Raw genomic sequence first — 21,877 nt, 5'->3', positions numbered from 1 at the left:
CCCAAAGCTCCTTTTGACAGCTCACAGCCACAAGGAAACCTTTAAACACAATCTGGCTGCAAGGCCGTGTCTGAAGCAGTGTCCAGACCACAGGTGATGGTGGTGAATCCCCGTGGGTGGCAGCAGCAGCTGCTCTGGGCTGTTCCCACTGCCAGGCTCCTCCTGCCCTGTGCTGCAGTGCTACAGCCAAGCAGCAAGCACAGCCACCTGTCCCGCACACCTTGTGGGGACCCTGATGGCAGCACAGCCTGAGTTGAACAGCAGCACTGTGGGCTCACACTGCTTGGCCCTGCAGGCCCTCCAAAATATCTGTTCTCTGGGTTTTTAGATAATAACTACCCAGCTAAGAAGTGACTGCGCCAACACAGAGCCATCCAGCACTGCTGACTGAAGATGCCAGAGCTGTGACAGAGCCACCAAGCCTGTGGCTGATGGGCAGAGGGCACCCTGAGGGTTGTTCTGGCTGCCCACCTCTCCAGGGTAGTGGCACAGCTCAGGGCAAGATTTAACTTCCCCTGACCTTCTCACCTTTCCTCAGAGAAGCCTGGGGAAAGCTGGGCAAGGAACAAGCCCAGCCTCAGCTCAGACCTCCACTTCTCACATCTCTGTGAGGGCAGGACCTGACCCAGAGCCCTGCACATTTCCTCCTCACAAAGCCAGGCTCACCACAGCTCCCTCAGCTGGGGTGCACAGAGAGCAGCCCCATGGTGACTCTCTGCAGCCCCAAAGATGTTCATGAGACATCTGGAGGCACTGGGACCCCACAGCTCCTGCACGTGGGGAGGGGACACCAGCTGCTTGACAGTTTAGCACACCTGGAAAGCTTTCACGGACCTCAGGCTCCTGGGTTTACCTGGCAAAGCAGTTTCCACAATTCTGTCCCACCAGCAAGCTCCCAGCAAGGCACCAGGTAAACAAGCCCAAGGCTACCCAGCAGTTTTCTCTGATTTAGCAGCCAGCCTCCAGTGCCCAGGGAGGAGGTCACACCATGGCACTGTGTGTCTGTGCCTGCCTGCCCTGGGGTCACAGCCACAGCTCCTTGGATGAGGCAGGACATCAGATGCTGGCTCTGGAGATGCAGGTTTGCTGCAGGTGCCCCCTGCCAGCCTCCCCACAAAGGGAAGGGCATTGTGAGAGCTGCTTCTCAAAGGCAGAGAGCCAAAGCCTGGCCTGGATGGTGACATCCCAGTGGCTCTGCACTCCCAGGGGTCACCTCTGTGGCTGTTTCTGAAGCACTGGTGGCACTGCACTCACCCCCAGGCCCTGGGCAGCCCTGCCAAGCTGGGTGGGCTCTGTCACTGCCATGCAGCTGCTGCACCACGGTTAGGAGGGCACGTGTGGCTGGGCAGCAGTTAAGGGAGGTGGGGAGCTGCATAGGAAGCACAAGGGAGGTGCCAAAAAGAGGAAGGCAGTGCTGTGTGTAAATACCTTGGGATGGAGTCTCTTTGAGCTTTCAGTCTTTTTTTCCTGTTAAAAATCCACAAAGAGGGTGTGAAATCTGGGAAGGGGGGTATCCACACCGGGCTTTGCAGGAAGGGAGCTGGAAGCCCACAGGCCTGGATGCTGGAAAGGCTGGAAAATCACAAGCTGGCAGGCTGGAAAATGCTCAGAGATCCAGGGCCAGGCCAAGAGATGCCCTCTGAGCACAAGCCTGCCCATTTCCATCACCTTCCTAGGGTACCAGCTGCCCCCAGGGCAGGTCCCCAAGGCGACCCCCTGCACATGGCTGCCTGGGAACAGAGGCACAGAGCCAGCACACAGCCCACAGACCATCCAATAGCCTCACACAAGCCAATGGAACAGTAAAATGCATCCACAAAGGAAAAAATCCTTAATAAAATATGGAAACAAGTAAAGAGAGCCAAAGGGTAAGAGACACCCTCCAGCCTCCCCCAGGACATTCTGCACAAAAAGCTCACCTCACCTACTGGAACCAGCACAGGGACAGGCTGCCCTGCAATCACCTTGCCAGGGAAACCTCACACAGAAAGGCTGGTCTGCTCCACTTTTCCCATTCATTGCATCTACCCTGCTCTCACAAGAGAAATGGCAGAGCAGGCCAAGGAACACGGCCAGGCTGTCAAACAAAGAGCAACACTCCAATAAAATTAACACAGCTGAACAAGGGAAAATAAGTCAAAGGTAGAGAATCTGCTGGACTTCTTGTTCCAGGGATGTGCACAGACCACTCCTCCTGAAAGCAGAGTCTAAAGCTCAAATACTCCCCAAACACAACCCATTTCTGAGCCAGCAGCAGCCTGGGGATAACTCAGTGCAAATAATCACCCAGCACAGAGGGACAGAAGACAACATGGCAAGATTTGGAGCAGTGGGGTAGCTGAAAGTAACCTCTGGAGCAGGTAAGGGCTGGGCACAGCAGGGCTGCTCAGGAGCTCAGCAGGCAGGACACCTCTTCCTCCACTCCCATCTCACCACATGCCTCTGGCCCACATCCTTTCATCTCTAGCTGCAAATGAAAGCTCCAGCCTGAGAGCTGACAGAGTCCCTGTGGCAGCTGCACAGCCCCTGCACTGCTCTCAGCAGAGGATTGCTGCCCTGAGCTCATGCCATGAGCACAAATCTCCTGGGTGTCCTCTCCTGCTGCCACTGTCACAGCTACAGTGCAGCACAGCATCACTCTCTGCACACAGGGGAGAGAGACAAAGGGTTAGGAAGGAAAAACCTTGTACTGGGCAGAGGAAAATGGCCATCTTGTCCCTAGTGGCTTTGGAAGCTTGCAGCTTGTGAGGGTGGTAAAGGAAGCAGCAGGGAGAGGATCTCAGTAAGGAATAGGAACCATTTTTCAACCACTCACACGGCAACATCAGCAAGGAGGGGTGAAACAGGAACAGGAGTGTTCAGAGAATCACTGAGGTAGTTTTGCACTGATCAGTTTGCTGGTTCTGGCCTGTGATAATAAACCCCCCTCTCATGCCACCAGGAACACACCTGCACTTCCTGGCACAGCTTTTTCTGAGGAGGAGACTTGCTGCAGGTCCCAGCCGCTCCTACCTCCTCCCTGCCCAGGTGCTTCACCACGATGCACTTTTTCAAAGAGAATCCCCTGTAAAAGGAAGGAGCTGTCACACTGGGCTGCTCAGGGGCTGAGCCAGCCCTTCCTGGGGTTCACAGGCAGCACTGGAGGCAGGGCAGGGGCATGGAGCTCCTTTGGTTGAGCTGGAGCATTTGCTGCCATGCAAACTCCAGGTACACCATGAATTTCCAATGGCACCAGCCACAGGAACAGCTCAGACAGCAAAAACAGTCTGAGTTTACTGGGGATTTATCAGGTGTGATTCCTGTGGGTCCCACAAGTCTCTCTCCCAAGACACTGCTGTGGAGATTCCTTACAAATCCCAAATTTGCCTGCCTGTGACCAGGAACAACCCCTCCTACCAGATGTTAGTGGCTGCTCCAACCCCTAGGCATGACTGACTGCCTCAGAGGGAGGAAAAGCTTCCAAAGCTTGATTATACATCAAGGAGAGGTGTAAGTGTTTGCCCCCTTCTGAGGGAAAAGACAGCCTACAGAACACTGACAGAATGATCTTATTTCCCTTCAACACTGTTCAGGGTATCAACACATTCTCCACCAGTTAATTCCCAGCTTCAGGACCACTTCTGTCCTCCCAGGTACCTATTTTTACAGACATAAAGACTTAGATTTTCTTAAAGAGTTTGAATTTGTAATGTGCAGACTATCTGCCCTGAATTTCCATGTTTGATCTAACACACAAACCCACGTTCAGTCTCACACAAGCTACACAGATGCTGTGTCTGTAAGCTTGGCAAAGGCATCTCAGCAGGATTATTTCCCTTTCTGTAACATCTGATGACTGTTTGTGTCAGACCTGCTGCAGAGTCTGCCCACCTATGACAACTACCACTTGTGCAGGAGCAGATTCTGGCAGCAATGCCCTTTTCTAGAAGGGAATCCAAACTTACTTGTCTGCACATTTCTGGATGGCTTCGTCTGCAATCTGCTTCAAGTTGACCAGCTTGTCCCCTCGATAAAAAGCATCTGCAAAACATTGAGGGAAATGTCAGGATTTCCCAGCCAAGGCAGCCTGAGGCAGCTGGAGCAACAAGCAGTTTCAGGAGGGCAGAGCAGACTCATGCACTGGAGTGAGGGGAAGCAGACAAACAGCTGATGGGAAAGCTCTCCTAATGCACCCTTTTATTAGCACAGAGAAACACATGCCAAAAGACACAGTGGAATTCCTTCTCTGGGAGAGGTCCCAATTTGACCTGACAAATCTCTTGGGAATATTCTGTGGAAAATAATCCATTGCATCCAGAATATAGACTGCAGTTTAATGGGTCCTTTTCATGCCATGGGAATTAATAAAAACACTATTCCTTGCACTTTTGGAGAAAACAGCTGGGGAAGTGCAGTGGGCTTACATGCAGCTACTGCCACACTCTTGATCCTTTGCTTTAAAAAGCCAGGAGCTGCAGCAGAAATGTCCTTCAAAGTGGGAAAGGTGGGAATTCTTACATTATGCCTCTCTCATGATATATCTTGCAAACATCTGGCTGATTTGCAGGAGAAACATGGATGAGAAGTGTTAGGAAACATTCTATTAGCAGCTGGTGACATCAAGCTTTACAGGACAAACTGAGGGGCTGCTCAGTGTGTGGAGTGGGAAGCAGCACTTGGGCACAGCTACAGCCCTGCACCCACTTTGGGAGGCTCAGCTGAGGCACTGGCTTTCTCTCTCCCACTTCCAGGCTTTTAAAATAAAGACCTTTCAGCCAGGCAACAGGAAGAGAGCTGCTCAGATGTGTGTTTTACCTGCTGTGATGAGGAGGGAGCAACTGCAGTCAAGGATCCGCTCGCAAAGGGAGTCAGCAGAGAAACCTGCAAACTGCCAGAGAGCACACAGCAGAGTCAGCAAGGACACAGAAACCCAGCCCACACCCCTCAGCTCCTGTGCTGTTCACCCAAGGTAAATGATTCACCACCAGGCACTGATGGAGACAGCTGAAGGAGCTCATTGCACAGTTAATGCAGGCCAACAGCAGCATCTTCACTGAGCTTCCATCCATCTCATGGTCAGCACTCATCTCTCCAGCTCCTCCCCCAAAACCAAGAGCTGCTCCCCTCAGAGCTCAGCACCAAGAGCAGCACAAAGAGCTTGTTCCTACCACAATAGAGTGCAGAGCTCCAATCCTGGCACAGGCAAGCATGGCTACGACCAGCTCCACAATCATTGGCAGGTAGATGGAAACCCTGTCTCCTTTCTTCAACCCTATGGAGGGAAAGTGACCATGGCATTTGTCAAAATGAACAGTACATGGCAAAAGAACAGGATATAGAAACAAATCAATTCTTTTAATTCTACATTTATATGCACACAATAAAGCTTCAGCTGCAATGAGAGCTGAAGCAGCCATGGGTTTTGCCTTTCAAGCACTCTCAGGATCTCTAGCTGGTCAGAGTGACCCCGAGATGGGTTAGAAAGTCTCTTTTCCCAGCCTGGTGGTCAAAGAAGGAGTCAGAGCTCTTCATTTCTAGGTCTCAAGGTTGTTTATTGTATCTTATCTATAAAATTCTTTTCCTGTCCAGCCGATGTCTGTTCAGCAAGACAGTCCAAGGCACTCTGCCTGCCTCAGAGGCAGTGTTATCTTTTTATACTAAAAACTACATGTACAATAGTTACAATTTCTTTCTAATACTTATCACTTATGTTAGACAGTGAGCTTCTACTCTAAACTAATCTAAAAGTGCCAACATCACAGCAGAAGATGGAGGTCAAGAAGAAGAAGGAGAAAGGCTGGACACCCCCAGATTCTTCCATCTTGCCTCCTGAACCTTCATTCTAAAAACCTCAAAAATCTATTTTTCATCCTGTGATAAATTCACTATTATTCTACTTAAACTTTCATGACTTGTAATTCTTCATACAAGGTTGGTAATTGTTTTTTCCAAGGGCTAAGTCAAAGGCACAGGGGTCTTGGGCTCTGTGCCAAGGTTTCTGAGCCCCCTGACAGGGTCTCGAGTCCTCCAGGGCAGCCAGGGGAATTTCTTGGGTTCTGACAAAGCACTATGGCTCTTGAAAGATGATAACTAACAATTCATGTTCTCATCTGCCTCCCTGAAGGGAGCAGGAAAGTAACCAGAGCCCACTGCTTGTTGGAAAACCCCAGAGCATCATTAAACACTGATTTCTTCCTTGTACAGCTGATATGACCAGCACTGATCAGTTTTCACTGACAGAGCCAGGAATGAATCTGTGCATTGCAGAACAAATTACTCAACAGACTGGCAACCACACAAGCAGTGACCCCAATCTCCAAACCCTTGGCCAAATGCCTCCCCTGTATGCAGTGCTCTGCTGCCCCAGCTGTGTACCTTGGCTGCGGAGGACATTGGCAAACTGGCACACTTTGTGCAGCAGCTCACGGTAGGTGATCTTCGCGGAATCCCCAGGTTCATTCCCTTCCCTGGAAAAGCAAGATAATCTTTGTTACTGTGCAGCAGTACAAGGTAAGGGTGACACTGAAAACTGCTCTGGCCAACAAATATGTCCTCCCCTGCCCTTCTGAGCACAGAGTAACCAAACTCCAGAAATTCAGTTCTGGACTAATAGTAGGAAAATCAAGTCCAAAGTGCCCAGCCCTGAGAAGATCACTACTGAAAGCAACTGAATGTGTGAAATGGAAATACTGGCACTTTCAGAGAGGCAAGAAGAGTCCAAAGCTCAACAAAGAACCAAAGCTAAGAGTGCACAGGCTCAGGAGCACTCTGGGATTTATGGCATGGCTCTCTCTCCCGGGTGCTCATGCCTGCAGATATCTTGGTATGAAACACAGCCCCCAAATACCTGACATCTGATGGGCTGTGATGGGATGCCAAGGCCTGTCTTGTTTTCCAAGGTCATATATAAATACACCCATGTATGTGTGTTCAGTGCAACACCTGCTCTGCCCTATTCTCCCTGTGCTCCTCTGTGAACCAACTCTAAGCTCCTGCAGCCCAGGCTCTGATGGGAAGGCAAGCCAAGGGACAGGAATGTCACATCCCCGGGGAAATGATTTGCTACTGAAGTGAAATTTTAATGTGACTCAACACTTCAGCCATGTAAATCAGGTGGCACTCCCAAAGTATCAGGAGATTCAAAAAGAACTTGGCATGACTTCACAGTTGAGCAACAGCAGTCTCCTACACTCTGGAAGGACACAGACACTTTGCAGGTCTCTCCAAGGCAGCCAGCACAGAAACCCCAGTGATCCATAGATGAACAGGGGTATCACATCACTCTCAGCTGCCAGTGCTTCTGCAAAAGTGTCCCCTCAGTGTGTGCAGCCAAATGAAAAGCACCACTGGTGCTGGGGAGAGGCCAGGAAGCACTTCCATGCCATGTGCTCCCTCAGGATTGCAGCCAGGCTCTGCCTAGCTCTGAAACAGAAATTACACCACTTCAACATGTCAAACAGAGCACTCCAAAACTAAGTATGGAATTCTAGCAAAACCACTTCTCCCAGCAATACAAACTGCAGGAAGGCTTCTGGGATGCAGAAATGCATAAAGCAACACCCGAATTTCCCAAATAGTACTGTAAATCATGTCATTCACACCTGTGACCACATGCTCCAATGGCAGACATGGTCCTGGTGGAGAAACCACAGGAACTGGGAGAGCCTCACTGATACAAGCTCTGCTCCTGCCCCATGTAGAACAGGAGTTACAAAACTGGGGTCTACACCTGGATCATCATTTGTGCAGCTGCTGCTTACAAACTTGCCTTATCCCTCTTGATACCCAGTTACACTCCTGGCTTCCACAGTGCTCTGTAGCAACTGGAACCATGGATACCTGCACTGACACAGAACTGACAGGAATCTTCCCACCACTGGTTGCTGGAAGGGTGATTCCCTGCTTGATATTTTATGCAAGTTTGGCCCCTTCTAAGAGCAAAGGGGAGAAACAGAACAATACAAAGCTAAAGTAAAGTGTGGGAATGTGAACCAGTGTCCAAGGCAGGCAGCTCAACCTTGACATCCCAGCACTTTCCTCACCTTTTCCCATCACAGCCAGAAGCACCACTTTGAGCTAAATGACGTGGAACTGTTAGTCAAGGTCCTTACAGCAAGACTCTCAGCTAGGAAAAGGAAACCAGGAAATCAGTTTCCCTTTTTCATTCTGTAACTTGAGGTCAAAGATGCAAGAGCTGATTCCAGTGCTGGGCTGAGCAGCTGTAATTGATCTGGCTCACAGGAACAGCATCTGCCTCTGCTGTGTCTGGCTGCACACTGACTGCCTTCCCTCACCATCCAGCTTTTCCTTTGTGCACCTACATCAAGGCTGGTGCTGTGCAAACCTGTTTGTGTCCAGATATACAGCATCACTGTGTGTGCAGCTCTCCCCTCAGCCACGAGCCTTGCTATGGAATAGCTCTTAAAAGGCAATTATAATGCTTCCAAATGCAAGCTGGAGCATCCCAGCCCACTAATCCCTCACCTGAAAGTCACTGGGGTCTGCTGGGCACCACAGGCAGGCCCTGTGCAAGCAGCCCCCAGCTCAACAAACAGGGCAGGAGGAAGGATGTCCCTTTGTCCATGCTCCGGCCCAGGAAAGAAAATTACAGCCTTTACTAAGAGAGGAACACATTGGGAGGAAAGACTATCACAGGCTGCCCAGTGTGCTATTTGGGGGCTGAGCAGCCAAGGGAAGAGGCAGCCAGGTCAGCCAAGCTGTGGTTCTCAGGGGAACTGCCCTGCACAAGGTGCCCATGAGGGACACAGAGCTGCCCTGAGCCACCCAGCACGAGGCACTGCTGGGACGTTCCTGCTCTCCCTGCACAAGAGAGGCACATCCCAAACACGCCAGGTCCTCCTCCTTGGCAGCATTTTGGAGGGGCATTCAGGCCAAAGAATGCACCCAGGCTAGTCCTAAGGCCTCTTGCATAAGGCACTGCAGGAAAAGCACAGAGCAGACTCAAAGAGAAGTTAAACTTTCACAAGGATTTTCTGGGGTTTTTCAAAATCCTTTCCATCCATTTGTGTGACTGTAAAACAGCTCCCCAACCACTAGCAGGGCAAACCTCAGGCTTCAGATTTTAAGAAGAGCTTTTGTTCAATGGGAAACAAACCATGTCCTTGTTTCTACAGGACAAGATGCCTCCTTTCAATGCATCTCCAGTCAAGGCCTCGAGCAGTCTCCCAAGAGCAGGCAATTGTTTTACGTATCCAAGCCTCTGAAAATAGTCTGGAGTGCCCACAGCTGTACTCAGTGGGCTACAGCAGCACTCAGGCTGCTCAGGACTCTGCTCTGGCACAAAAGCCCAGTGAAAGATGGATTTTAGACAAGGCATTTAAAGGAATACCCACTTGCAAGCTATTGAATGCTCCCTGCATCAAAACGAGCCTATAAACTCACGGCATCCATCTTCTGCCAGCAGCACCTTCCCAACAATGCCCTTCTGACATCAGTAAGAGCTGTCAGCCCTGAGTGTCTCACATGGGCTCCCTTGTCCAAATTCAACTGAAAAAGAAATAAAACTGCAAAAGTAAACCTCACTCTTCTAAAAACAGTGCTGCAGAACTCACCTCCACAGTTCTAACCCCACCAAATCCAACACTCCCCAAATACATATTTTTTTTAAGATCTATTGGTGAAAATAGGTGGCAGCAGCGCTGCTGTGACTGTTCATGTGCAATCTGTGCTCTAACAGCAAGGCTTCTTCTGAAAGGAAAATCCAATTCTCAGCTCCCCAAACATCCCAGATACATCATTAGATTAAATACATGGTGAAGCATAGTGAGTCTGACATTTTTTTCATCTTCAAACCAAGTCCTACATTTAGCAACTGTAATCCAAAATTTTACAGTATCATCTGGCTCATGGCAGGAATGCATTTGAGATTTTTAGCACTTGAGAAGCCTGTGTTTTACATATTGCATGTTGTGTGAATTCTCAGCTGGAAAAAGACAAGTTTGGCCATATGGAATACATAAGGAAGAAATTCTTCCCTGTGAGGGTGCTGAGGCCCTGGCACAGGGTGCCCAGAGAAGATGCGGCTGCCCCTGGAACCCTGGCAGTGCCCAAGGCCAGGCTGGACAGGGCTTGGAGCAACCTGGGATGGTGGAAGATGTCCCAGCCCATAGCAGGGGGTAGAACTAGATGAGCTTTAACGTCCCTTCCAACCCAAACCATTCTGTGACTGAGTAAAAGCAGCAACCCAAAGTCAGCAAGCACAGGTGGAAGGCACCTGAAAGATAAATTTTCAGAGCACAGCAAATCATCTCAAAGCTACCAGGTCTCATTTTCTGACTGGCAGAGATTGATGGCAGGCCACAGAGCAATTTTTCTTAATACAGGACAAAGGTTCTGCATTTTACCAACTGGAAAGCACCCTTAAGAAAACACTGATTCCCAGTTTGGAAAAGGTGTTGTAAGAGGGAAAGAAACCTTTATCAGATGATGCCATGTCACAGGAACAATTCACACAGTGGGGAACCACAGAGAGGCTCAATGATCTCAAAGGTCTTTTCCAATGTGGTTATTTGTGTGATTCTGTGACTCCAGCAGAGCAGAGATGGGGACTGTGGGAATGTCTGCCCTAGAACATCTCTGTTGCCATCTAAGCTAAAACATGCTCAGAGCCCAAAATCCCTTCTAAACATGGAACCAAATGCATCATGAGAGATCTCCAGCTCCTGCTTCACCAACAGCCTGTCCCCAGAGCAGGGTACAGGGCAAAGGAAGGAATTTTCCTGCTGTGGTGACAGCTCTTCACGTGCAAGGTCACCAGGGGCAGCCAGGAGGGCTCTTGGGCTTCCTGATCCGTTCCACATCCAGAATTAGAGCAGCCAAAATGCCAGGCAGAGCTGGGCCAGCCAGGCTGCTGCCATGTGGGGAATGTGCTCACGTGTGAGCTGCATGGGCAGCGAGAGCCCCCAGCGTGCTCGGCCACCGTGGTGTCAGCTGCTCACACACCTCCTGCCACAGCTGTTCCTAGGACAGCCCCAAAAACTGCTGCCTGAAAAGGCTCTGCCTGGACACATCTTGGTTTCTCAGGAGCAACAGCAGGCAAAACTGAAAAATAAATAGGATTTTTCTCCCTACGCCGCAGCCTTGCTTATGTCATTTGAGAGAGGAATGGCACTCGAGTAAAGACAGCCTTTAAAATCTGTTTTTGAGAAAATAGAAACATGAAGGTGAACATTGAAACATGAAGTTTGGGGAGAGCAGCTGTGCAAGATAATCAGAAAAAGACACCCTTTCATCAGGAAAAAAATTACGGTATTTGCATGGATTGTTCAATATGGAAATGCTCTTAACTGCACAAACAGATGGGTCTGCAGCAGGTCTGCAAAAAAACCTCCATGAGAACATTTCATAATAACGCAGCAGACTGCCCAGCCCTGCCCATGCTTAACGTCACCATCTCCCATTGCAGTAATGCAGAATTCCCAAAGGAGTTCTGGGAAGCCTGAGGTTCCCTGAGCAGCAGGTTTACCAGAAAGCTCAACCCCACCATCACCAGGCTTAAATCCTCTTGCATCACACCACGGAGCAAGAAAGAAGAAGTTGCGTAATGACAGAGCTCAGCTTGGGAGGGGCTGGTGAAAAGGTTTTCTCAGTGTGTTCAGAAATATCTGGCAGCACTGAGAGAACATTGTTGAGAAAACCTGGGTACAGAAAGCCCAGGGAAAAGAAGAATCTTACCAGTTTAATGCCATCACTTCCTAAATCCACACAGCTGACTCTGACCACTGCATTAGAACCATCCATCAGTTTTCCCCTCCAGTGTCCCCCACATGCTTAGGTAGGGCCTAACCAAGCTCTGCTCTCAAATCCATCTCTGAGCCAAACCATCCCAACTTAAAGTTGATCATGTATCTAGCATGAACAGGCTCCTGTTGCTGTTATGAAACTCAAATCAGCTGTGTCAAAGCAGGAGCCCTGTGCTCTACAGGGAACAATGTTCTGCGTTCAATCCCTTCAGCCCAACTGACTCCAAAACAGGCACTATGTATTTTACAGAACAGCCAAAATGGAGCTTATTTCCACAGGGATACTGGGTCACCATTTGCTCTTCAATCAAGGAATCAATCCTTTACTCACCTTTAAAAACAGCTATATGGACACATACCCTACAAAGCAAACACCCAACACCCTGCATAGCTGTTACTGTCCCATAGGAAAACCACATCCATCTTTCTGTCCTTCCTTCTCATTAAATACATACCCAGCTGCTCTTTGTATCTGCAGCCTTTCAGAAGCTGAACAAATACCAGATGCATCTAAAGAAATAATATTTATCTTGTGCAGCCCAACCACTGTTCTCTCTGCCATACCCTGAGTGATCCTACACCACAGAACCCAGACAGAGGTGGACACTGCTCCAAAACCACTCCTTATTTATCAACCTGCCAAAATTCCCTCCAGTTATCCCACTCACGCCAGGCTATGCCCTAAAATCTACTTCAAGCCCCTTCCTTTAGGCAGTGGGATGCTCAGACATCTCTAAAGGAACCAACACCTCCCGGTGCTGCTGGTTCATCAGCCAACATGGGCAGGTGAACTCAATGCCATGGGATTTATACACTCTGTGCTCACACCTGAGAGCCAGAACACCCCAGGGAAGAGTTTTGGGGAACACAGGATCAACAGCAGCCAGGAAATCCCTCTTCAAGGGAAATGTACTTTCACCCTGACTCATTTGACAAGATAAGTCATTTTACAAGTCATACAGACCACATGTAAATACCCTGGCGATGGTGTCAGCAGCCCCTCTGTGCTGATGGGCTCAGCAAGGAGAATTTGCTCTCTGTGGCTTCATAATTTTCCTACTTGCTTGATACCAAGTAACCACCAAGTCAAGAAGAAAAGCATTAACTCTTACTTTCTGAAGTACTTTAAAACACAAGAAAACAACCAGTGGAGAAAAACAACAGCTTTTTGCCTATTTTATTTAGGGGAGAGGTTTTTTCAAGCAAATTTTAATTACTTTTTTAAAAACAAAACAATCATATAGCGTTGCAACAGAGATCATGTGCAAGACTGACCCAGCACATCAGAGTTTGGCTGCCCTCAGCCAGCACTTGTAACCCTATCAGCCAAAACCACTGAATGCTGCAGAAGAATATGTGAGTTTGACAGTAGGGGAAACATTTTAGATGTTTACCATCAGTTGAGTTTTCAAATGAGCATGGACTATTTTTACCAGTCCAGTGGGAGTAGGGCTTATATTCAGTACAAAACAGCTGACTGCTTGTTTAAACAATTTACACTTGGGCTGTTGAACACACCCTGGATGAAGCTTCTGTAGGTAAAATAATCAACAAGCCGTCTGCCGCTGGGAAATGCCCCATTTTGGGAAATAGATGCATCCCTGGTGGGAACATTCTGCCAGATTTTGTAGAGCTTCTAGAAACAAAGAAAGCCAGGCAAGGCAATTTCAATGGAGGTTCAAACAATATCCATGAAGGGCACAGGAGGAATTAAGCTTGTAATCAGATTTTTGGTGGACATTTCAATTCCACGCATCATAAATCTCCAGAGGTGGAGGCCAGGTGTCACCTGTTGGAATGTCATCTAGAAGATGGTCAGTGGCAACAGGAATGGAAATCATGCTTCATTATCACAGAATGAATCATAAAATGAATGGTCTGGGTTGGAAGAGACCTTAAAGACAATCTGGTTCCATGGGCATGGACACCTGCCACTAGACCAGGTTGCTACAAGCTCTGTCCAACCTGGCCTTGACCTCAGGAATGAGACAGCCACAGTTTCTCTGGGCACTATCAGGTAGCTAGGTGTGACAAAACAAACAGGAAGGCCCTCAACTTCCTTGAGGGATTCCCCTGAACAAGGGAGGTGATATCTATGAAAATGTATTAATGGCAAACTGCCAGCGCTCACAATTTCTTACCGCACCTCATTACGACATTTCCAAGTGATGTGCAGAAATGCAAACAGAGAACTGAAACCCTGCCCCAAAAGGGGGGAGGTGAGAGCTCTTGTGAAACCACTGCCCATCAACACTTCAGCCCAGGAGCTCTGGGCACAGAGTCCCCCAGGCACAGCAAGTGCAGCAACCCACCAGAAAATGCCATGCTTTGAACGAGCACCCACTCACACCTCTGTTGGCAAAGCCTAAGCATTTTGTCCCCTACTTGGAGCAAGTCTCACCCACGTGTAGCTGGAGTCCTTGTCACTGCTGCTCCATTCAGGGTGCCAAGGGAGAACACACAAGCCATTCACACAGCTAAAATAATCAGGTTTTCTAGTCCAATGAGCAAACTGAAGGCTCTGATCTTCCGTGTCCTGAATCCATACAGAAGTTCACCATCCTCTCTGTCCATGAACTCCATTTATCCACTGCAAGTTTCAAATCTCCAGCCAATATTTGTAATATGCCATCACTGCACAACCACACTGCTCTTCCCTAAAGCAACCCAGTAGTTTTAAAACATATCCAGTTGTTTGTAACAGCTGCCAGCAGAATGAGACAAAAGTTTCACAGACATGAGAAAATCCAGGTGCCATTTTCTGTGCACACCCACCCCTCATACTGCCCAGGTAGTTATTTTAACAACCACACCCCCAGAACCATGCAGAAAGACAGCATTGCACAAAACCAACTTTTTCAGGTAGGGCTCTAGGTTCAGCACAAATTATTAAATCCCTCATGCTGTATCTAGAGAGCTGTCAGAGCAGTGAGGAGGATGAGGAAAAAGTACTAAATAAGAACATAAAAATTGTCACTGGTGTCATTTACACAGCAGCATTGCACTTGTGCTCACAGCAGCTCAGCCAAGAGCCTCTCAGACTAAACTAAAGGACCATGTTAGGTCAGAACCATGGCTGGTGTTTGGCCTCCAGGTGCAACAGCAGCAGGAGGTGCTGTTTCTGGAGCACGTCAGCCTGGCCACCACCAGCAATTCTGTTTCAGCACTGCCCCTGGCAGTCCTGCTGCTGACCCTGAAGAGTGTCCACTGAAAGTGAGGAAGCAAAGGGCAAGGCTAAAGCAGCTCCATAAAAACATTGTTCTTCCAGGCACACTTGAACTACTTTCCTGAACAATTTTTTGTGGGAAACCTCCTGAAGAAGGTGTGAAAAGAGCCATCTCTGCATGCTCAGTGCCACCGGCCTTGTGCTCCGGCAGTCTGCCAGCAGCTCCACCACCTCTCCCAGTGACCCTGTTCCACTGCACCCCCAGGGATACAAGTCAGATTTACTGGTTCCCAGGACCCTCTCCATTGCCCTCTCTGGGTTAAGGGGGACTGGCAACCTCCCAGCCCTTGGCACTGCAGCCTTTTGTAAATACCACCAGTATACCCTGGCCAGCAGCTCTGCAATTCCACATTCAAGTTCCTGCCCCTATCTGGGGCACATGCCATTTAATCCTGGGCACTTATGGACATCCCACTTGTTTATCTGGTCCAATACTTCCTGGATAATCCCTTGGATTTATATGGATGGATGCTGTATCCCTGCCAGAAGCAGCTAGCAAAGGTTTCTGAGCAAAAGGCTGGAAAGAAACAGATCCAACAGAACTCAAATGAAAGCTGCTCCCCTGATTCAAGGCAGCTGAGCTGCTCTCCCAGGCACGAGAGATTAAACAATCCCTGTCCTCACTGCTTTGCCATGGAGCAACCACCCAAGTGCTACCTGAGTGCCTTCTCTCTTAACAGATTTGACTCTACAGAGAAGAAAAATCCCACTCTGTCTCCAGGAGCAGGATTACGTGGTATTTGAGCTCAGTAAAAACTACTTCCAGAGGATATCTTCAATAATGTGGAATGCCCTCCCATGGAGGCACACGTCCAGGGGTGCTTCTGAATGGGCAAACCACAGGAGACCACACAGGCACTGGGTAATCAAGTGTCACCAAGCTTTAATATCTGTCCCTTTCCTTCCCTGCACTGCAGAAAACAGCAGAACAGAGACTGAGAGCATTGGCAGCTCCCTGCTCCTGCCCTGCCTGGCATCCTGGGATGCAAGAGGCTCTGCAAAGCAGGAATGGGGCTTGAGATCTCCAAAACATCAAACTTATCACCCCTCCCTGCATCTCCCTGCAAACCAGCTACTGTACCTGACAGGGATGAGTCAAGTTCTGCTTTCAAGTTGCTCCTTGCAATGGAAAAACAACTTCCAGGGACTCTGAGCATGCCAAGTGCCTGAGCACCAAGGTGCTCAATCTGCTGACTCACAGCATCCAGGAAAGTACACCCCACATGTGCCTGAAGGAGGCAGTTTGCTGTTCTCAGATATTTATCTTATCCCTTTGACACAACCACTCACCTGGGAACTACCCTGGAGATTCCACTAGTAATGAACAGAATGGAGGATGTAGCACATAAAGTACAACAGAAACACTTAGGACAGAAGAACCTCAAGATATGACAGGGGAAAATGGGTCTCAGCACACACACAGAGAGCCCTTGGTTACAAGTTTTAGATCACAATCCCTGTGTTTTCCTGCCCCTCAGGCCAAAGGGACAACCTCAAACCCTTAAGCAGCATAACCATGCTGCCCTGGAGCAGCATCATCTTTGTATCTCATCTGCACCCTAGAGCAGGGAATTCAGAGCAGTTACATGAAATCAGTTAATTTTAAACCCATCATGACCTTGCTCCAAACAGCCACAGCCAAACCTAGAGACTCCATCCACCTATGGAGAGAGGTCAGGGAGCTACACCTGGGGAGAAGCTGTGAGTCCCTCCTGTCCCAGCCTGTACTTCATAAATGAGTGTCCAAACACAGGGGCTGCTTGCACTACCACACCATGCTGCTTGGTGACTGCCCAGATCTGGGAGATGAAAAATTTCAAAGAAGCCAGGAAAGCACATGCCTTGACATGCCTGAGGTACTACACTACTCCCTGTTTTAATATCCCATGTTTCTATTGATGCTCCCCCCACTCCTGCACTACCCACACAGCTCAGTCATCCCCACGATGCAGGGATATTCCCTTTTGGAGGGATGAGAAATGCTGTCTGAAACTCCCAGTTTTGTCACCCTCTCCCACACTGGCAGATTTCAAAGCCCACCAGAAAAGAGCTACACTTTCTGTGATGGAATCTACAACTGTCATTGCCCTTGAAGAAGGTACGAGATTTACAGCTTCATAAAATACTAATATATTCAATGTAATTTATTACCTGTTTTAGGTGCACATAATGTGCCTGATTTCCAGAAGCACAGAACTGTAGTGTTCAGCAATGCTTCTAAAATAATTAATATCTGCCAAAACCAACAATCTCTCATCTCTGGTGCTCTGATCACCAGAAGAGCATTTAAAGAGGCTGCATCACTGGAAGGGTAACAAGTCATCCAGGAAGTTACCAAAGAATTGAATGGTCAGTTTGACACAGGATGATCCAAAATCCTGGAGCCAGTGGGAGCAGCAGAGCCAATGTAGAAGCATCATGTAGAAGCCCTAAGAAAGGCTGGATGTTAAGAGCCAGCATCTGTGCATATAACAGATGTGTGAGGCTGGTTTGTATATTTTATTATTTTTTTTAAACATGCTCTCATAGTTGTTTGGTTTTTTCTTATAGAAATATTTATAGGAAGAAACCTCAAGGCTACAAGGCCCTAAATCTATGATTACATTTTAAAGTCAAATCATATAAAGAAACCCAAACCAAACAAACCACACCTCCTAATTCTATATTTGCATGTCCTGTTTGTTCTAGGCCCAGAAGAGGAACCATAGGCACTTATTATTTTGTTAAACAAAGTTCCAATAAGCTCTGGCAGCCTTTACTATCTTTATTGCTCCTTTCTAGATGTACAATGTCATATGCCAATAAAAATAAAAGCAGAAGGTGAATACATTCTCCCAGAGATGGCAGAAGCCAGGAGCACTGGCCAAGCCCCATCTCCTTGGTTAGAGGGACTCTAAAAACAAAGTTTTACCTCCTGCCTCTGCCCCTGGTCCCACCAGGCACTACCAACAGCTGGGATAACTGGTTTGAGAAACAGAGGCACAGGTTACACATAAAACAGGTCTCATCCAAATACCTTCACATCCCAGGGTCTAATTAGAAAGTTTTGCAATAGGTGGCATTTTTTTTTTTTTAATTCCCTCATGGTCGTATTTTTACCTCTATAGGCTGCCCAGGCTGAAGTTTGTATGAGATTATTAACAGACACTTCAGCACAGAACTAAGGGCTGTCCAAGTGACTTAGGCATGTCTACAGCAGGGTGAAGGAATACTGTGCCCCTGCCCTAATTAACCACCCCTCACAAAGTCCTCAGCACTGCTGCAAGTCCCCTTAATGTCCCAGTGACTGCTCCAGCCTGTCTCCCCTGCAAAGCCCACCGCAGGTACCCACCTGCACAGCAACCACTGCTACTGACCTCAGCCTTTACACACCATTATGAGATTTCACTTTTGAGAGCAGCACTTTATCAGAAGCATTTCCTGGAGCTTCTGTTCCTTTTTTTAGGCCACATCAGCAATACTAAGCAGAGAAAGAGGAATCAGAAGCCAAGAAACCAGAAATATTTGTAACGTTCACAAGCAGCCAGAGATATCCTAGAGAAAACAGGGAAAAATCCATGTTTCCTACCACCTCAGGATGGCCATTTGGAACTGCATGGTCCTATGAGGAGGACACCACAACAGCAAACACTACCTATGTACAAGTTCTGCAGCATTAGGCAATGCCATGTGCTGCTCTTTGTGCTGCAAACGCAATTCCATGTGGCTTGGGATTCCACCCTCTGAGTGGAGCCAATTTGGGCAGTCCTGGACTGCTGATGGTGCAGGAACCTTTAGTGCAGCTTGGCCCTAACCAACCCAGATGAGCTGCTTGCTCCTTCCCATCCAAGCAGGACTGGAGACAGCCACAGGCAGCAGTTCTGAATTTTGTAAGGACATGTTGCTTCTCAGAGACACTCAGCAATGCTCCAAGCTTTACCCTAATCTCCTCCTCTCTGAAAGCAAAGACCATGGTTCTGTATCTTTTCAGAGCTCTCAGAGCTGGGCAGTCAAGCAAACCTTGGTATAAGTTCAGCACCTCTCCCATCTAGTAGGCTACAGACTTTCTTAGGCGCAATCTAGTGGCTCAGGGGTTTAAAAATAAAAAGAAAACTCTTCACCTTTCAGAGGCTTTAATTTCTTTTTTGACCTTTCATACAATATGATAAGTCTTAAGTATTTCAGGGAGTCAGGCTCATTCCAGAGTGTTACAACACAAAATGTGAGAGGACAAGATCAGAGAAATTAATTATTGTTTTGAAGAAAACCACGTGCCTAGAGAGGAGTAATTTTATGAGTTACAACCCTCAGCCCTGCTTTCCCCAGTCCTCAGTGCCACAGGTTTGTCACAGAGTGCCTCTTCCATTGCTCCTACCAGCACTCCTGGCTGACAGCTCCACACTGCAGTGCCTGGTCACCTGTGACAGAGCCACACTAGCAGAGTTTGTCCCAAAACAGTCAGGGGAGACTCTCTGCTTAGGAGGAAGAGATTTTATTTTTTTAGCACTGTGAGCACCATGACTGACAGCCACCCACCATTTTCATATCCACCCCAAGCTTTTCTCAGCATCACAAATACCCCACAAAGGCTGCTAGAATAACTAACAAGAAAAGTGTTCACCAAGCCCAAATTAAAACTGTGAGTAGCTACCTCACTGTCACACAAAGATTTACGTGCATGAAGAACCCAGTCCTTCAACAAAACGCAGCACAGGGCCAGCACTGGCTGCCAAATGGCTTTGTTTGCTTTACAGCTTTACCTGCAGGAGTTTACAAAGGAGTTTTCATTCAGAAGCTGCAGTCATTTTACACCAGAGCCAGCTATAGAATCTATTTAACTAGCATGGGAGTAAACACTTTCCAGCATTTCACCTGTGCCTTATCAATATGATTAACTACTAGGCAGCGTGTGTAATTCTTTCACTGAAGGAAAAGGGCTGTGGATAGAAACTGCAGAAACTCTGTGAAGGCAATTTGACAGCCACTGTCAGAGCCACACTGCTATAACCATGTTCCCTTCAGCAGTGGGGTGGTTCCCCAGTCAACTTTACACCAGGTGACTCAGGGGGACCTTCAGCTGCACAATAAATCACTTAGACTATCTGATATTTTTATTGCAATGACAGTAAGATTTCTCCATCTGCTCTGCTGTGCTCAAGGGACTCACCATATCCCAACGAATTACTGCATGCCTACCATGGGGTACATCTAATTGTGCTTCTGCCCTGTCACATACAGCCACAGCCAGGTTACATGAATACAAGCTCAAGGGAAACAGCAAAATGCACAGGAGAGCCAGGCACAGCTCTGTCTGAGGACACAGCTGCCAGCTGAGTTAGTTCAGCAGGAGTGCATTACTTCTGGAGCTTGGATATCACGAGTGAAACCTACTTTGCATCAATATGAAAAGTAAGTTTTACATGGATTTTAACACTAGTAACTACTCTTGTGAAAAAAAAACAAACAAACAGAAACATACTTCAGATAAGGCTGAAAGTAACTTTTCATCCCAAAGGTAGAGAAGCCAGGCTGTCTGAAAGCACCTCACATTCAAGTTCAAGGAATCTACATATACACTCAGGTATTAGCAGAACCTTTCTGCCACAGGAGTGGAAACTCGCCAGCCCACAAAACATAAACACGAGAGATAATGGAGCTCATTAGCTTTTAGCCGTCGGATGTTGGCTGCTGCTCTATCCACATCTCCCTCCTTCCCCAGGCGGTTGTGGCACCTACCTCACTCCAGTCTGAGCGCTCGGAGCTCTCAGCAGGTGCAGCTGCAGAGGCAGAGCTGGGAGTCAGCGCTCTCCTCACTGCCATGCCGGGCACCTCCTGCATCCCAGAAGGGCAGAGAAGCTTCCCGGCACAGCTCTTGCCAAGGACACCGCAAGCAAACACGTGCTGAACCCATTTAAGGATTAGCCCCGCTCAGGTTTTACGTTTTCATTCACCTCAGTAGAAACTGACACTGTTTGTACATTTCAAGGTGCTATTCACACATCCTCTCCACCACTATAAAAACAGAAACTTACCAGTAAAAAGCAATTTTGTCCCCAAGCTTCTTTTCATTGACATTTCTGTCCAGGACGTTGTAGCAGATGTTGGTGGTCGCTCCTTTCATCCATTCGATGAAGATCTTCCCCTTGGTCACATCGAAGTTGTACTTCAGGAACGGTCCCGTGGGCTGACGCTTCCAGTAGAACTCTTTAGCGATGTCCCCCCAGAATTCTGCAAAGGCAACGGGCACCGGAGCCCGTGAGCGGGAAATAGGGATGAAGGAAGGGGGATGAGGCAGGTAAAGGCAGGTAACGTCTGTGGGGACACGCGCGGCACCCCCGAGCACCCCACAGGCGGAGGCTCTCGGGGGGCTCCCCGCGCTCCCCACAGCCCCCGGAGGGCCCGGGCAGCCGCCGCCCCGCCGCGCCGGCCCCGCTCACCGTGAGGCTCTTCCACGGAGCGCTGGTACAGGCGCTGGTAGTGGGACAGGGAAGGGATGTGGGCCGCGGGCAGCAGTTCGGGCCGCGGCGGGTAGACAAGGGCCTTCTCCCCCGGCAGCCCCATGGCGAGGCACCGTCGCTGCGCGCGGGCGGGGGCCGCCCAGTCCCGCTCCGCCGCCGCGCGGAGCCGGGGGCGGGTACGGCGGGCACGGCCCGCCCTCGCGGCGGAGCGAGGCGGCGGCCATGTTCAACGGCCTCTGCTGGTGGCACCGTTTCTCTGGTGTCCCGCTGTCAGCGGTGTCACCCTCCCTGCAGTGTCCCTGTGTCAGTGGTGTCCCCTTGCTTGCTTTGTCCTTTCTGTCAGCGGTGTCCCCTGTCAGCCGTGTCCTTGTTTCAGTGCTGTCCCGTGTCAGTGGTGGCGCCCTGTCAGCCGTGTCCCCTATGTTAGTGGTGTCCCCTGTGTCAGTGGTGACCCCCTATCAACCATGTCACCC

At 48.9% G+C, this 21,877-nt stretch overlaps 1 protein-coding gene across 2 annotated transcripts in view; it reads right to left on the bottom strand.

Annotated features, from left to right (window-relative positions):
• The window catches only part of ACSS2 (acyl-CoA synthetase short chain family member 2), a 28,256-nt gene extending 6,709 nt beyond the window's left edge, over positions 1–21,547 (bottom strand). The window contains exons 1-8 of one of the 2 annotated variants that reach the window (XM_059480907.1): positions 21,384–21,547; positions 20,979–21,174; positions 6,355–6,446; positions 5,148–5,251; positions 4,795–4,867; positions 3,945–4,020; positions 2,950–3,064; positions 1,429–1,467 (exon numbers count right to left, since the gene is read on the bottom strand). In XM_059480907.1, coding sequence (XP_059336890.1) covers positions 1,429–1,467; positions 2,950–3,064; positions 3,945–4,020; positions 4,795–4,867; positions 5,148–5,251; positions 6,355–6,446; positions 20,979–21,174; positions 21,384–21,507 — 819 coding nt within the window. In that variant the 5' untranslated portion in view covers positions 21,508–21,547. The remainder of the gene's footprint in view (positions 1–1,428; positions 1,468–2,949; positions 3,065–3,944; positions 4,021–4,794; positions 4,868–5,147; positions 5,252–6,354; positions 6,447–20,978; positions 21,175–21,383) is intronic. The other variant, XM_059480908.1, reaches the window with a different exon arrangement.
• Positions 21,548–21,877: the final 330 nt, after the last annotated feature.

This window comes from Ammospiza nelsoni, chromosome 12 (assembly GCF_027579445.1).
Source record: "Ammospiza nelsoni isolate bAmmNel1 chromosome 12, bAmmNel1.pri, whole genome shotgun sequence".
Classification (NCBI taxonomy): domain Eukaryota; kingdom Metazoa; phylum Chordata; class Aves; order Passeriformes; family Passerellidae; genus Ammospiza; species Ammospiza nelsoni.
This window is presented reverse-complemented; position numbering and strand designations above follow the sequence as displayed.